The 16,992-nt window shown below is 48.9% G+C and overlaps 1 protein-coding gene across 1 annotated transcript; it reads left to right on the forward strand.

Moving 5' to 3' along the window:
• The first annotated feature begins 9,561 nt into the window (after positions 1 to 9,561).
• On the forward strand, positions 9,562 to 11,645 carry MLNR (motilin receptor). The gene is made up of 2 exons (XM_040266957.1): positions 9,562 to 10,459; positions 11,242 to 11,645. The coding sequence occupies exons 1-2, from the start codon at positions 9,562 to 9,564 to the stop codon at positions 11,601 to 11,603; spliced, it is 1,260 nt and encodes a 419-aa protein (XP_040122891.1). The 3' UTR covers positions 11,604 to 11,645.
• Positions 11,646 to 16,992: the final 5,347 nt, after the last annotated feature.

A 16,992-nucleotide genomic window follows, 5' to 3' on the forward strand; every position in this document is an offset into this window, starting at 1 on the left:
TGGGTGAACCCCGGGAGTTGGTGATGGACACGGAGGCCTGGCGTGCTGCAATTCATGGGGTCACAAAGAGTCAGACACGACTGAGCAACTGAACTAAACTATTAAAAAGATGTTTTTTTGCTTTGGCATCAACCAATTAGGATTACAAAGCGGATGAAAAGACACTTGGCTAATGCTGTGACATACAATTTAAGATAATTACTAAAATTATGACTTATTATAATTTACCAGGATATACCAGAATTTTAGGAATCTCACACAATTTCTAAAATGTGTATATTAATATTTACCCATACATGCAATCTAAGAAGTTCCATGATACAATCTATTTCATCACCCTTTATTTTACAATGCTTCTTATGTAGTTTAACATACCAAACAAGCCTAATTAGCTTGATATTCCTCTGAGATGGAGACAATAATTTGAGGTATTCCGGGGACCCTTTGGAAAGCCTCAAACTTAGCTTGAGGTCACATGAACTTCATTTAGAATTTGATCTTTGGACAGTTTGTCAGAAATATCAAAAGTTTTAACCAGGGATAAAAAAAGTATCTCAATGACAAATACAGAACACTTAAGGAAATGCACAATTATCCAAAGCAGTTCAATAGCTTAAGAAAATCTTGTCCTCTTTAGAGAACGAAATTCAGGTTTTGTACATTAATTTTAAAATTCATTTTCTTAACTCAGTTCAATGTTATCTTAGCCAGTCCTGACCATGCACAAAGCTCTTTCAGTGTTCCTGTTCTAAGAACCTTCTACAATTTCTGTATCTGCATCAATCTATCCCTCACTTTCTTTTCCATTCAGACACAATCAGCTCAGGACTTTCCTGTGGTCCAGTGGTTAAGAATCCACCTTCAAATGCAAGGGAGGTAGGTTTGATCCCTGGTCAGTGCCACCAGGCAACTAAACCCACACTCTGTAACAAGAGACACCCACATGCTACAATGAAGGCCCAGTGCAGCCAAAATTTTAAAAATAAACTTACGTATTAAAAAGAAACAGTCATCTCTAAGACAAAACCACCTTTTTTGCTTTAGCAAAATGCATTTTCATTCCTCATACCTTCTTTGCTGAAAACACATGTCCTATATCTTTTTTTTTTTTTTGGTGGATGTCCTATATCTTTGCATGCCGAAATGTTACCTTGCAATTCTGAACCTTAAAACCTTCACCTCTAGTGAAAAACCAAGAAGCAAGTAATTGGAAACTGTCATACCGCATTTCCTAGCTGACACACTTGAGCTTTAGTCTTCCTCTCCTGAGAAGGCAAAGGTAGGTAAACTTAGACATGCCCAGCAATTAATGTCCTGATATTTTATCCCATTTGAAATGACCCAGATATTCAATGGATCCTCTTCATTTAACTTTGTTGAATTTCAAGTTACATAAATCTGGAGAAACTATTTTAGACAGATATTCCCAAAACATAGTGATTCCTATTTGTTGTTTAGTCACTAAGTCATGTCTGACTCTTGTGACCCTATGGACTATAGTCCCTCCATGCTCCTCTGTCTATGGGATTTCCCAGGCAAGAATACTGGAGTGGTGCCAGTTCTTTCTCCAGTGGATCTTCCCAACCCAGGGATCGAACCTATGTCTCCTGCATTAGCAGGCTGATTCACAGCTGAGCTGCCAGGGAAAGAAAGTGAAAGTGAAGTCGCTCAGTCGTGTCCGACTCTGCGACCCCTTGGACTGTAGCCTATCAGGCTCCTCTGTCCATGGGATTTTCCAGGCAAGAGTGCTGGAGTGGATTGCCATTTCCTTCTCCAGGGGATCTTCCCGACCCAGGGATCAAACCTGAGTCTCCTGCACTGCAGGCAGACGCTTTACCGTCTGAGCCACCAGGGAAGCCCCAGCTATTCCTATAGTGTTTACCTCTTACTCTTACCTCATTTATCTCTATTTTATTTACTTAAAAGCTTTGTCATATTATTATTTTTCTTGCTGTAATAGGAATAACAAGATCTTACAGTATTTGATTTCTAGCAAACCTAGGCACAATAAAAAGTATTATACTTGAAGTTGATGACCTAAAACATGTCTGTATTAATCAAACCAACAAGCTTAAGCTAACTTTAATACCAGACATTAATTCAATACTGAATATTTCATAGGTCACATGAACCTGAAGTTCCTTCTGGCCAGTGTTTTAAAAAACATTTGAGTATTTATTTAAGCACTTAAATTCCTTTGAAAGTGAAAGTCACTCAGTCATGTCTGACTCTTTGTGACCCATGGACTGTAGCCCACCAGGCTCCTCTGTCCATGGAGATTCTCCAGGCCAGAATACTGGAGTGGGTAGCCGTTCCCTTCTCCAGGGGATCTTCCCAATGAAGGGATCAAACCCAGGTCTCCCGCGTTGCAGGCAAATTCTTTACCATCTGAGCCATCAGGGAAGCCCAAGAATACGGGGGTGGGTAGCCTATCCCTTCTCCAGGGGATCTTTCCCACCCAGGAATCGAATTAGCGTCTCTCACATTGCAGGTGGATTCTTTACCAGCTGAGCTACCAGGGAAGCCTAAATTCCTTTAGGTCAATTAAATTCTTTTACAAATTAATTCTGGCAATGCCAGACATCTATAACATGTACAAACAAACACAGTGCCCATTCCAAAATTTCAGTGATGAATCAGGTATAACATTGTATAACCCATCAGTTACAAAAGAGAGTGGATTCAAATTGGGTTTCTGTCAGAATAAATCCTATCTGTCTAGATGGCAAAACCCCTTACTAATATTCATGGGAAAGACACATCGATTTCTATTTGTAGCTTTCGGTAATTTTAGGAACCAAGTGGAAGATTTCTCTTCTTCCCGGGAATATCCCACTCTTAGACAAAAAAAGACTTTGTTTTCTCTTTGCTTTTTTTTTTTCCTGTTCCTTACCTCCACTTGACATCAGTAAAAAAAATTTTAAATTATCACAAAACCAGGCTGGCTATACACGGGGAAAGAGTATCAAGCAAAATAAAAAAAAAAAAAAAACCCAAAGGACAATCAGAAAATCTAAATAAACCCTCAATTTTGGTCTTGGGGGCTTTACATATGCCAATGACGTAGGAGACCCTAAATGACCTAATTAACACAAGGATAGCAGTACAAGGTGCCCAGGGTCCCCAGATAACCCTGCCTCAACCCCCCCTGGAGATCCTAACAGGCACTGTGGCCACACGTTGTTTCAATAAAATATCTTCCTCTCACTCATGGGTTCACAGCTCTAATCAGATCCAAAATGCACCTCAGAGGACTTTCTTCAAGGATAGTTGAATCATTCTCCGTTTTGAAAGACAGAAATTCAAGACAAACAAAGCATTCTGTAAAGCAATTATGCTTCAATTAAAAGGTGAGTAACTTAAAAAAAAAAAAGACAAAAGCAGAAACGGCACATACAAACACTAGCACCCCAAGAAACAAATGAACGGGCTCACAAAACAGGTAAAAGCCCAACAGCTTTCCTTTCTCCAACAGGATTCCCCACTCACATACAAACAAACTGGCTTATTCTGGAGAAAGGCCCCAAACGGAGAGGAAAGAAATTTTCTGGCTGTACACACCAGAGCAACTTACCCTACCATATGGAGCCTGTCGGCCTCTAAATGCTGATTCCTTGCTCCAACTGCCACGCACTGGGGCAGCCAGAGCCATTCTGGGGCATTTTGAGGGGAAGATTTTCAAGACAAGCAGTCCTAGCAGTTGCTAGGGCCTTACCCGAAAATTCCCCAAAGGGGACCAGCTAGCCATGAGTAGCAAGGCTCCTGGCTGACTGTACCAAAATTTGTTATCAAGTCCAAGCTGGTACTGCTTGCCACACAACGGGCCAAATCAATCGAGCAACTTTATTCAGAAAACCAGCTGACCAAGAAGCTGGGTAGCCATCTTGCCCGAGTCAGAATTCAGGCTTCTCTTTAGCTAAAAGCGTGGGAAGTAAAGACAAACACGTCCGGTTCCAGGTGAGCCTCCAAAGGGGATGTGTTCATTTCTTCCTCCCTTCAGTCATTCACAGGTGGGCCTGGTCAGGATGGTTCAGCTACCCAGAGGTGTTTTAGCTTAATGCTCATTGCCTGGGAGGCAGGGCTCCTTAGAGGTGGGCCATTTACGTTTCCAGGCAACATCTCTTTAGTGATTAACCTGTAATAGAATACAAATGGAGAAGGCAATGGCAAGCCACTCCAGGACTCTTGCCTGGAAAATCCCATGGATGGAGGAGCCTGGTAGGCTGCAGCCCATGGGGTCGCTATGAGTCGGATACGACTGAGCGACTTCACTTTCACTTTTCACTTTCACACATTGGAGAAGGAAATGGCAACCCACTCCAGTGTTCTTGCCTGGAGAATCCCAGGGATGGGGGAGCCTGGTGGGCTGCCGTCTCTGGGGTCGCACAGAGTCGGACATGGCTGAAGCGACTTAGCAGCAGCAGCAGCAGAATACAAAGGTTCTACTCTGTTACAGCTGGGTGGAGAACCTCCACGCTGAGCCCTCACTCTGCCTGAGGACCAGGCTGGGTTGCTGTGGCCCAGTCTCCAGGTACCTGTGCAGACGGGAGAGGCTGCAGCCCAAGGGCAGCTCCCCAGTGAGGTGCAGGTGAGTGGCAGAAGCCTGCTCAGTGATGACTCGACCCTCCAAGGGCGCCAGGAGCACGGGAGATGGCGCTGTAAATGAGAAACTAACGCAGCCTGGTAAATCAGCTATGGAGGTGGTTTAGTCGCTGAGTCACGTTCGACTCTTGTGACCCCCTGCTCTATACCCCGCCAGGCTCCTCTGTCCATGAGATTTCCCAGGCAAGAATGCTGAAGTGGGTTGCCATTTCCTTCTCCAGGGGATTGTCCCCAGCCAGAGATCGAACCCAAGTCTCCTGCATTGCAGGCAGATTTTTTTTACTGCTGAACCACCAGGGAAGACCCCAAATCAACTATACTTCAACTGAAAAAAAAAAAAAACCTTCTGTTTCCATTTGTCCAAAAAAATCTGGTTTATAGAATACAAACTAAAAGATATTTTCGGAGCAGAAGGCGATCACAGGAACCATTCCTAAGACTGGTTGTGCTATGGCCTACCAAGAAAGAGGCCCCGGCACAGAGGTCGTGCCTTCGGCCTTGGGAAGCAGACGCTCACCGGCTGCGTGACCTAAGGCAGCTTCTCTGTGCCTTGGTCTCCTCATCTGTAAAATGGACACACTGAAAGCACCCGCTCAAAAGGCTGTGGTTAAAGACTCAATGAGTTACCACATGTAGGTACTTGAAAATGCGCCTCACACATAGCACAAAGTTAGCTTTATTATTTTTTTTTCCAGAACATTCCAGCCTATGAGGCTTCCAGCCAGGGGCGAAATGCCTATTAAGGATACCAGCCCCTTGCTTCCAGGGAAGCAGGGGGAGAGCTGGGTCAGACCTAGGCTCGGTTTTGCCCCACACAAGCAGCATATGTGAAGGTGGATACTTCACATTTGGTAGAGGAGGAGGGTAACCACACACCTGGACTACTGAAAATTCTCCCTCTCCTCCAGTGAAATACAACGTCATGAGCTGGTGGATGGCTCAGAAATAAAAAGTAGAAAGAGGGTTTAGTCATTCTTCGGATCTCTGGTCCCATTTCTTCCTAAAACGTGGAAGGGCAAGCCATGATAATACGGTTCAGATCTGCCCCAGGGGCCAAGTCATACTTGAGCCAAAACATAATAAAAACCTGTCGATGAATCTAATTCTCCGTATCAGTATTCTGTCTCCAACCAGATTATCAAAGAGTGCTTGCTGAACAGCCCCTGTAATCAGAGTACTGTTCTCAACTGCCGGGAATTGTAAAGAAAATAGTAGTGCCCTATTCTAGAAAGGCTTATTCATGCTCTGAGATTAAAAAATATTTATTGAATTCTCACTTGGTACCGGGCACTAGGGAAAGATGAAATCCTTCCGGAGCATGTGATGTCGGGAGACGGAGGGGGCCAGATAACAAACAGCTAAGTAGATTCAGTAGCAGGTCAGCTGGTCATAAGCTCCACAGAGAAAATAGAGCAGCGGAGGGGAGGGTCTGAACAGAACTGTGCAGTACAGATGAGATGGAGAGTTGGCTTTTGTGAGCCTGATGTGCAGACATGCTCTGAGCCCCAGTGGGTCTTTCTCAGAGTTGTCATGTGGCAGAGACAGGTGAGGGAGCCTTTCCGCAGATGTGGGCAGACCACCAGGCCAAGGAGCAGAAAGGACCCAAGGACAGAGACTTGGGAGGGCTGCAGCCTGTGACAGCCGACAGCTAGTACCTACCAGCTGGTACCTACACGCTCCTGGGAGTATCACGGGAGTCAAAGAAAAAGACCACAGGTTCACGAGCCACAGACCTCTGCCTTCAGGTCAGCAGAGTGCCTGGTGACCAAGGGGGACAGGGGCTGGAGTCCAGCAAGTGCCAGCCCCCTAGGAACCAACACAAAGCCAGGCATCCCCCTCCCTCCTGGTTTCCTAAGGCCCTTTAAGCCACCTGACCTTCGCTTCCCGCCCACCTGGGCCCTCTTAGGGAAAGACGGGGCAGAAGGAGGAAGCCATCAGAGAGAAGAGGCCCAAGCACTGCTGAGAGGAGCTGTCCAATTCATTCAACCGGACAATGCTTCACGCAGGCTAGATAATTGTTTCTTGCTACCCGAGGGAGTAAGGGAGAGTGCAGATCAACTAGAGATGGAGAAATTACATTTCCGCTGCTTAGGCAGAGAGGGAGGAGGAAGGGAGGAAAAGGGGAGACGGTGGATGCAGAAACTCTTTTGAGTTTTGCTGAAAACATGGAAATGATCCAAAGAGGGAGGAAAATCTGATGATGCGTGTGAGAGAGAACTTTCAGAGTGATTTCTAGGATTTTGAGGAGGTGAATGAAGTGCCGAGTGGCAGAGTTGAGTTCAGGTACAAGTACCATCCACTCATTCATCTGTCCAGGGAGTGGAAGGGGGTGTGTGTATTGAAAAGCAGAGACGTTACTCTGCCAACAAAGGTTCATACAGTCAAGGCTATGGTCTTCCCAGTGGTCACATACTGTTGTGAGAGCTGAACCGTAAAGAAGGCGGAGTGTCAAAGAATTGATGCCTTCAAACTGTAATGTTGGAGAAGACTCCTGAGAGTCCCTTGGACAGCAAGGAGATCAAACCAGTCAGTCTTAAGGGAAATCAATCCTGAATACTCATTGGAAGGACTGATGCTGAAGCTGAAGCTCAAGTACTTTGGTCACCTGATGTAAACAGCTGACTCATTGGAAAAGTCCCTGATACTGGGAAAGATTGAGGGCAGAAGGAGAAGAGGGCGTCAGAGGATGAGACGGCTGGATGGCATCACCGATGCAATGGAAGTGAACTTGGGCAAACTTTGGGAGATAGTGAGGGACAAGGAGGCCTGGAGTGCTGCAGTCCATGGGGTCTCAAAGAGGCAGACTGGGTGACTGAACAACAACATCCACTCATTCATCTGTCTGGGGATTGGGGGGGAATGGTGGCTGTGGTGATGGGAGCATGTAGTTCTATTCCAACTGTTTCTATTCTTCCCAGGAAAAGTACAAGGTCACCACCTGAGCATGAGGATGGGAAGGAAGTCTTGAGGATCAAGGAGAGAGGAGGATGTACAGAGTGGTCTGGAGGGTGGGAAAAGCAAATGAAATAGGATAAGGATGAGGATGGTGGGAGAAAACTAAGCCCCCAGCTAAAGGTTGTGAATTTCAAGAGATGCAACTCTACTCAAGATACTTGGAAGTCTGCACAAAGTAAGCACAGGGTTCAGCTTCACCAGGGTTACTCTGGCCAAGGAGACCAGAAAGAAAAGAGCACAGGCGTTGAGAGTGTTTTCCTGGAAGCCATTAGTATTGCTCTTGGAGTTTAAATTCGTTATAGTTGGGAAGTATGGACCTGGGGCTTGTGAGGGACAGGGTGGAGGAGAGGCTGAATGCAGGTCCCACTGAACTCCTGCAGTTGGAGAACTGCAGGAGGTATCAGGGAAAGTGAGCTAGACAGACAGGGGATGGAGGTTAGAATCTGGGATGGCTGAAACTGAGATGAAGGCAAGCCCCCAGGTCCTGGGAACAGTAAGGCGCAAGGGATGTGTTTCACAGGGGCCACTGCCTGAGGCCGGGTGGAGGACACGATCACGGACAGAAAGGAGAGGCAGAGGAATTGTGTAGGGGTGTGAATTTTATTACTATCAGGAGCTCTTGAGAAAATGAAGGTCAGGCACCAAAGTTCTTAAGAATGAGGGTGAATGAGGCGGGAGGGGCTGGAGAGGGCACAGTGTGAGAAGGTTAGATTTAAAGATAGGTTTTAGGACGACGGGGACAGTGATGATGAGGGCGGTGCTCGGTACCCCTCCTCCGGAGGGCTGAGCGGAGCAGGACGAGCCAGGCTAAAGCAAAGCCTGCTTTCAGTTCCAGGAAGAGGAAGGGAACTCGGGAAAAGAAGTCGAGGATTTAAACCACAGTTGGATGGATGGAAAAATCGCTAGACGGTGTCCATCCACAAACAACTCAGTTCCAGTGACTTGAAAATTAAATGGAAAGCACAGCACCGGACACATCCTGAGCTCTCAGCGTCAGCTACTGTCATCAAGACCACAATGAATGGACTCATGACTCAGTTTTCAGTCTTTCCCCCAGGATTTTAGTTCTTCCTGTGTGACTGTCGCTCAGTGGGGTCCGACTCTTTGCAATCCCATAGACTGCAGCCCGCCAGGCTCCTCTGTCCGTGGAATTCCCCAGGCGAGAATACTGGAGTGGGTTGCCATTCCCTTCTGCAGGGGATCTTTCGGACCCAGGGATCGAACCCAGGGGTCCCGCATTGCAGGCAGATTCTTAATCGTCTGAGCCACCAGGGAAGCTCCTTAAAATGAGTAGACATGGTCATGTCCATAGATTGCAGTCATAAGAGATCGTTCAAATTACTTGGTCAACTCCATCACCATTTGAAAATTTACAGAAGAGCAGAACTGGCTGTTGCCCCCTCAGGCTGGGGCTGATCTGAGATGACTCGGCTGTCGAGCCACCGCCAGAACCCAGGAGGGGCTCTAGATTCCGGTCTAAGCTCCTCTCCCGCTATTAGTCCTGCGGCTCCCTCCCGAGCCGCCAAGACGCAGCCACCAGCCGAGGTCCCTCAGAAGGGCCCTCTCAGAACCCAACCCCAGAAAAGCGCCCGCACTCCGCTGGGTGCAGTAACCTACGTGGTTGGGGGCTCAGAAATCGCTTTCCCGCGTCGGGGCAGTCGTCGTCCGGGGCGGCCGCCTCCCGCGCTCAGCTGGGGAGGGAAGCGCCTGGAACACCGCGGGCCGGGGAGCGGGAGCGCCCGCGGGGCCGGGGCGGGCCGGGCGGCGGCCGGGGGCGGGGACTGCGCGCCACCCGCTCGGCAGCCCTCAAAGCGGACCCCGCGGAGTCGCGTTCCGGCGCGCGCTGCAGCGGGGCTCGAGCCGTGCGGGCGGCGGGAGCTCCGCGCGCATTGCGCGCGCCGGCCGCCGAAGGAAGCGCTTTCGCTGCGGGGCCAGGCGCTAGGCACCCGGCCCTGCCCCGGGGACCCCGCGAGCGTCCGTGCGTCCGCCCCGCGCGCCGCGCCCATGGGCAGCCCCGGGAACCGCAGCCACGCTTCGCGGGGCGCCGGGGAGCCGTCGTGGGCCGCGCTGCTGCCGTGCGACGAGCGCCGCTGCTCGCCCTTCCCCCTGGGGGCGCTGGTGCCCGTGACCGCCGTGTGCCTGGGGCTATTCGCCGTAGGGGTGAGCGGCAACGTGGTGACGGTGCTGCTGATCGGGCGCTACCGGGACATGCGGACCACCACCAACTTATACCTGGGCAGCATGGCCGTGTCCGACCTGCTCATCCTGCTCGGGCTCCCCTTCGACCTGTACCGCCTGTGGCGCTCGCGGCCCTGGGTGTTCGGGCAGCTCCTCTGCCGCCTCTCGCTCTATGTGGGCGAGGGCTGCACCTATGCCACGCTGCTGCACATGACGGCGCTCGCCGTGGAGCGCTACCTGGCCGTCTGCCGTCCGCTCCGGGCGCGCGTCCTGGTCACCCGGCGCCGCGTCCGCGCGCTCATCGCCGCGCTCTGGGCAGTGGCGCTGCTCTCCGCCGGGCCCTTCTTCTTTCTGGTGGGCGTCGAGCAGGACGCCGGCCACGATGCGCTCCGGGACCTAAACGGCACCGCGCGGCCCTCCCCCTTGCCGCTGCTGCCGCCGCCCTTCCTGGGGTCCTCTCCGGCTTCCCCGCGGTCCCGGCCGTCGGGGCCCGAAGCAGCCGCCGCCGCGCTGTTCAGCCGGGAGTGCCGGCCGAGCCCGGGGCAGCTGGGTGCGCTGCGCGTCATGCTGTGGGTCACCACCGCCTACTTCTTCCTGCCCTTCCTCTGCCTCAGCGTCCTCTACGGGCTCATCGGGCGCGAGCTGTGGAGGAGCCGCGGGCAGCTGCGAGGCCCGGCCACCTCCGGCCGGGAGAAGGGCCACCGGCAGACGGTCCGCGTCCTGCGTAAGTGGCGCCGCCTCTGTTCTAAACACCCCGACCGAGCGATGCCCTTTCCCGGGATCTCCCAGCCCTCGGCACCCCTTCTGGCCACGCTTCCTTTTGTGGTTCGATCCCAGCCTCCACCTGCTTGTCCCCCCAGTCTCCGTAGAAAACCATCTCCCGTCTTCTAGGAGCTCTGTGTCACCCAGGGAGCGCCCCTAACGGTGGGATATCCGGGTCTGGTAAATAACTATTATTTTCCAAAGCCTCTGTGAGCAGAGAACTAGATTGATCCAAGATGAATGATTGCAGGCTCTTAAGCCCACTGCCTGTGTCCGTTAGATGCCGCAAATGTGGAATTATTCACAGGACCCTGGAGAAGACGGGATACCTCACGTTAAGATAAAGTTTCTTTATGTGGACTAAAGTCAATCGTGCCTGTAAAAATAAATAAATAAAGATCGTACAGACGTGGCATAATTTTTTTTCAACGGAAAATAGAGAACATGTTTCTGAAATAGGTTTGTGGAAAGAAAACGATTTCTACTTGTTAGTATAAATCACTCTCTCTAGTTTATGTCCGGCCTTGCTAGTGCATGTACCAGCCGAATATTCAGTTGTTGTTGGTTGTTCTCGAATATTCAATTTCAAAGCAAACATCGATGCTGTCTGTAACCTGTAGTTTTTCTGGGGTGGGGATCTGGCTAGGCAAGAGTTTTATTTATTCCGCTGTTGATTATTGCTTCAGTGGGAACTCTTGTTTTCGGATGCTTAGCTAATTCTGGTGCCTGTGTTTTGTTTTGCAGTGGTGGTGGTTCTGGCCTTTATAGTTTGCTGGTTGCCTTTCCACGTTGGCAGAATCATTTACATAAATACCGAAGATTCCCAGATGATGCACTTCTCTCAGTACTTTAACATCGTTGCTCTGCAACTTTTCTATCTGAGCGCCTCCATCAACCCCATCCTCTACAACCTCATTTCAAAGAAGTATAGAGCAGCGGCCTGGAAACTGCTGCTGGCCAGACGGTCCAGACAGACAGGTTTCTGCAGAAGCAGGGAGGCTGAAGGGAACCCCTCTGGAGATAGGGCTGGCTGCACGGAAAACAGCGCCAACATGCAGAAGTCAGCAACCAGCACTGGCACCCTGTCCCATGGCTCTGGGACTTAAGGGAAAACATGTCTGTAGGGAGGAAAGAATCGGGAGCGGGGAACAGATGCTGTTAGGGAGAACTGGAAAGAGTAGTTGACATTTTGCAATATAAGGAAATCAACCCTAAATACTCATTGGAAAGACTGATGTTGAAGGTGACGCTCCAATACTTTGGCCACCTGATGGGAAGAGCCGACTCACTGTTAAAGACCCTGATGCTGGGAAAGATTGGGGAAAGGAGGAGACAGGGGCCACAGAGGATGAGATGGTTGGATGGCATCACTGACTCAATGGACATGAGTTTGAGCAAACTCCAGGAGATGGTAAAGGACAGGAAAGCCTGGCGTTCTGCAGTCCATGGGGTTGCAAAGAGTCGGACACAACTTAGCAACTAAACAACAAGAAAGAGTGGTTGATGTTTTGCAAGTTTGTCAGCAACTTAGCATGAATTTCTTTTTTCTAAACAAAGGTATGAGATGTATCTGTACCAATCTCTCTGGCCTTCCTTTCATGTACCTCCTTGGGGAAGTTCATTTCATCCTCCTAAAATCCCACATCACAAAATGTGCTCTGGGGAGGTTTTCTAAGTCCTCACTCTCCTATTCTTGGGATATGACACTCATTTTCCAGTTAACAAGTAATCCAGACAGATGCTGCCATAAAAACTGTCACCTGTGAGGTCAGAGGTGTATTTTGTTTTAGATATATGTTATGTTTTTGTTTTATGCTTTAGATAAATGTGATGGTGCGTCTACAAGGAATCCAGGATAATGAGAGTTTGACTCAAGAAGTTACTTAATGTTTACATATGGCAGCAAAAAATGTTTAGAAACAAGTGAAAGGAATTCTGGGTAGAGTCGAGTGATCAGGGGTCTCACCTCTCTCAGGCTTGGAGAAAATCATTTACTTTAGGCAGAGTACCCTCTGTTCAGAACCTAGTCGCTGAAGCCTGAGGGCAGGGAGCTGCAGCAGGACTTAGCTTCTACAAAGAGACTGCTGATCACATTGGTAAGAGCTTTAATATGCATTATTTGCCTTGGCTTGGTGGGTTAAGTAGTGATGGACTCAAGTCTCAGGTCTGAGTCTGATCTCTTAAGAGCCTTACCCACTTCCACCCTGAGAAGCTACACTTAAAGAAAAACAGGAGTCAAGGGAAAGATAGGGGGCGACAGAGGATGAGATGGTTGGATGGCATCACAGACTCAATGGGCAGGAGTTTGAGCAAGCTCCAGGAGACAGTGAAGGACAGGGGAGCCTGGTGGGCTGCAGTCCATGGGGTCACAAAGAGTCGGACTTGACTGGGTGACTGAGCAACAACAATGGATGCAGTCAGGGTGAGAGAGACTGTACTGGATATTCTGGCCGACAACTGTGTAACGTTTTTTACAGTTTGAAACATAAACCTGTTTTTAGAGGGCTGCTGCTGCCTCTGGGAACTCCAAAGGGCCTCAGCCACTGCCAGGGTCTTATGAATGGTGGCCCCTGGAGGTAGGCAGGATACAACTAGCTCAGCTGTGAGCTACAAATGGTGACTCCATAAACAAGGGTCTGCTCCACATGGTGACCAGGTCCTTTTTCATGCTTTTTCATGTGATCAGCTATATACGTGATGCCTTCAAGTCTGCTTGAAGCGTCCTAACACCCTGGCCCTGCCCTCATACAGCAGCGAGGAAGCCTCCCGTCTACACTGTGTTTCTTGCAACTAGTGGAAGAGGCATACTGGTCACTGGGGGCAGCGGTCTCTAAACTGTGTTCTGCAGGTTTTAAGAGAACATTTCAAGAAAGGATTCTGTGGTCAGCTATGACAGAAAAACACTGCATGTTGTACCCACCTTCCCAAGAGTTACACAACACAAAAGAGCATGTCGGAGGCTCTGAGAAGTTGTTGCTGGGGTCACTGATTGGGGGCTCACTGTGCTCTCAGCTCAGCCTTGTGCCTCCGCCACTCATTTGTCTGGTGGCACTAAGTGGACACGTGCTGGAGCTGCAACCATGCAGTCTTTCTTCTCATGTGAGTTCCTCTCTGGGGCACTCAGAAGTGGCTTCTTCCCTGTGGAAAATCATGGCTAAGAATTGATACATTATTTATAGTATAATGCTTTTATGTTTTTATCTACAATGTTTTATTTATGGTATAAAGTTTAGAAGCAAAGAGCTCTCCTTTGAGCTTTCTTGTTTGGATTCTAGAAAAGAGGGATCTGGATCACACTTTCCTGTGACAAACGTGTTTCCAGGTGACACAAGGAGCATCACCCTTCCTTACCACTGGGTCCCTGAGATGGAGTCTCTGAATTCCATTGCTCCTGTGGATGGCTGGGCACCTGCTTTCAAAACACCCACCTCATCCATTGGCGGATTGTGAGATAAGTGCACTCTGACACATGTTTATTGGAATGTGAATAGATTAATCAGTATATCATGTGTACTAAGGCCAACTGTTATGTTGTGAAACTTTTGTTGCAATTATATATCAGTTGTATCTTTCATGGTTCATAAAATGTATTCTCATTGTGGGTCATAGTCAAAAATATTTGAAAAGTTGTTCTAAGGTCTAAAATTGTTCTGTGTTTAGTCATGTCTACAGAGAAGACACTGGCACCCCACTCCAGTACTCTTGCCTGGAAAATCCCATGGACTGAGGAGCCTGGTGGGGTGCAGTCCATGGGGTCGATAAGTCGGACACAACTGAGCAACTTCACTTTCACTTTTCACTTTCATGGATTGGAGAAGGAAATGGCAACCCACTCCAGTGTTCTTGCCTGGAGAATCCCAGGGACGGGGGAGCCTGGTGGGCTGCCGTCTCTGGGGTCACACAGAGGTGGACATGACTGAAGCGATTTAGCAGCAGCAGCAGCAGTCATGTCTAACCTTTTGCAACCCCATGAATTGTAGCCCATCAAGCTCCTCTGTCCATGGGATTTTCCAGGCAATCCTGGAGTGGGTTGCTATTTCCTTCTTCAGGGGGATCTTCCTGACCCAGGGATCAAACCCATGTCCCCTGCATTGGCAGGTGGATTCTTTACTACTAGCACCACCTGGGAACCCCCAAAGTGTTCTCTAGCACAGCAGAAAGTGTCCTCTCACGTTGACCACTAGCTGTAAAGGGTAGAGGCATCATAGAAAGACGTGAGGAGTGGCCTCATGGGTCTCAAGGGTCACTGGAGAGGGATGGGTGGCTGTGATTTCAGTCCTGGGCCTCCCTCTGCCCCGCAGATGGTGTCCTGGAAGCCCTGACTGGGAACTCTCGCTGACCCCAGAAAGAGCTCTCTTTGAGCCCCCCAGCTTTTTTCAAGTGAGGTACCAACCTTGGGGAAGGGTCTGTGTTTCATTAATTGACTCCACAAATACTCACCAAGCAAAGTGTATGACAAAATACTCTAGAAACATTAGTTCATGTTATGGGGTTGAAATCATCTCGACTTTTGAATGGCCTTTTTGGCCTTGAAATGTATGACTGTATCATCCAGACTAACCACAGATTCAGCTCACAGGACAATAAAAGCACTGACATCAGAAAGGCCTGCAGAATTTCAGGTGATTAAAAAAAAAAGTGGTTCTGTATAGATTCTGCTTTGATAGGTCTGAAGGAGGGCCCAAGGTTCTTCATTTCTAATAAGCTCCTAAATGATGCTGATGTTGCTGGTCCAAGGGCCTTAGCTTCCTTGCCTGTAAAATGGAGATGATGAAAATCTGCATCATAGATGTTGTATTAAATGATGAACATTTATATCTTTCTCCCACCCCTCTCAAGCTATGTCTGCTTGATCAAGGTACTCAATGTCTCAGCTCCTATCAGTAGGGATAAAAATAAAAATACATACTTCATACGGTTGTTGGAATGAGTAAATAAATATGTAAAAGGGGCTGGGCTTCCCAATTGGCTCAGTGGTAAAGAACCTGCCTGCCAACACAGTAGACGTGGGTTCAATCTCTAGATCACGAAGATCCCCTGGAGAAGGAAATGGCAACCCACTCCACTATCCTTGCCTGGGAAATCCATGGACAGAGGAGCCTGGCAGGCTACAGCCATGGGGTCACAAGAGTTGGACATGACTGAGCGACTGAGCACTGAACACATGCAAAGTGGCTAGAACAGAGTCTGGAATGTAGAAAACGCTCTCTACTGTAAGATACCATGATCATTACCATTATCATTGTTGTAAAGTTGATTCAAGTAGCTGTTCCACCAGCATAAGTTCCCTATTCCCTGTCTTCCCTCTCCTCTCATTCCTACCCCTCCCTCCAGTCCCTTGACTTCTAACATGAAGCATCAGAGAACCTCTTCAGGCTGCTGATTCAGAAACACCCAAACCCAGTCCAGACGGTGCTGCACACATGGGAACCCTCACGAAGCATGGTCATGGACCATGGTACCAGGCCCACTGCCTGCCTGCTCCCAGGCCACCGATGGCAGAGAACCCCAGGACATCACAGGAGGCAGGCCTGCCCGTCCTTCCTACCTCGTGGGGCACAGACGTCCTCAAGGTCCCTGGACAGTCTTACTTTGTAGCATATTGACCTATGTGGCACCAAATTTACTTTTCTGAGGACACCAGTAGGGACAATATATGGAAAACTTGAGAAGTGACTTCTCTCTGGCAGCACTGCCCTCCATAACAAAGCAAATGTGCCATGAAGGGCGTCTGGACTTTGTTTTGGCTTCTCTTTGCTTCTCTGAGGTTGAAGTGCTGCCAGGAACTGCCTTCCAAGAACTCTTTAGGAAACCTCAATTTCTGGATTCAGGGTGGTGCTTATGGTTACATCCTTGCCTAAAATGACCACAAGAGGGCCGATCCTTTGTACAAGGGTGCACTGGCCAGCAGGGGTCCCTGTCAGTCCCGCGGTGACCTCATCTCCAGGCGTGCAGGAGGCATGGTCACTGGTCCTGGTGTGCCTTGCACATACCAGAGCAAGACCGAGGGTGAGGTAGGTTTTCTTCTACCAGCCAGGTATTCGGTCTCTGCCGAACCTCACCAGTACCAACAAATCCAGCACAGACACCTCAGCTTGTTTTATTGTAACAGGATTCTCTCCAAATACACACACTGCTAGGACCAATGTTCCCAATCAACAGGACCTAGAATAAAAGGAAGAGATCTGGGTTATCTACAAAAAATAAGTAAATGAAACACAAAGCAGGGAAGGATACTAATTAGTGATGTTGAGCACCTATTCTTTACCCCAGAAAACCCCAGGACATCACAGGAGGCAGGCCTGCCCGTCCTTCCTACCTCGTGGCGCTACCTGGGATCATTGAGTTTTTAAGAAAACTTGTGATAAATATAATAACCCTCCCCGCTTCCTCCATCCCCTCCATCTGTCTCTCCCTCCTTCCTTCCCCATTCTCTAAATAAGTTGGTCAAAAAGTCATTTGACAGGACTTCCCTGGCGGTCCAGTGGTTAAGAC

Source organism: Oryx dammah, unplaced genomic scaffold (genome assembly GCF_014754425.2).
Source record: "Oryx dammah isolate SB20612 unplaced genomic scaffold, SCBI_Odam_1.1 HiC_scaffold_24, whole genome shotgun sequence".
Lineage (NCBI taxonomy): Eukaryota > Metazoa > Chordata > Mammalia > Artiodactyla > Bovidae > Oryx > Oryx dammah.

Coding starts and splice junctions, on each gene's coding strand:
- MLNR (XM_040266957.1), top strand. CDS start 9,562: ATGGGCAGCCCCGGGAACCGCAGCCACGCTTCGCGGGGCGCCGGGGAG. Junction 10,460..11,241: donor GCAGACGGTCCGCGTCCTGC/GTAAGTGGCGCC, acceptor TTTGTTTTGCAG/TGGTGGTGGTTCTGGCCTTT.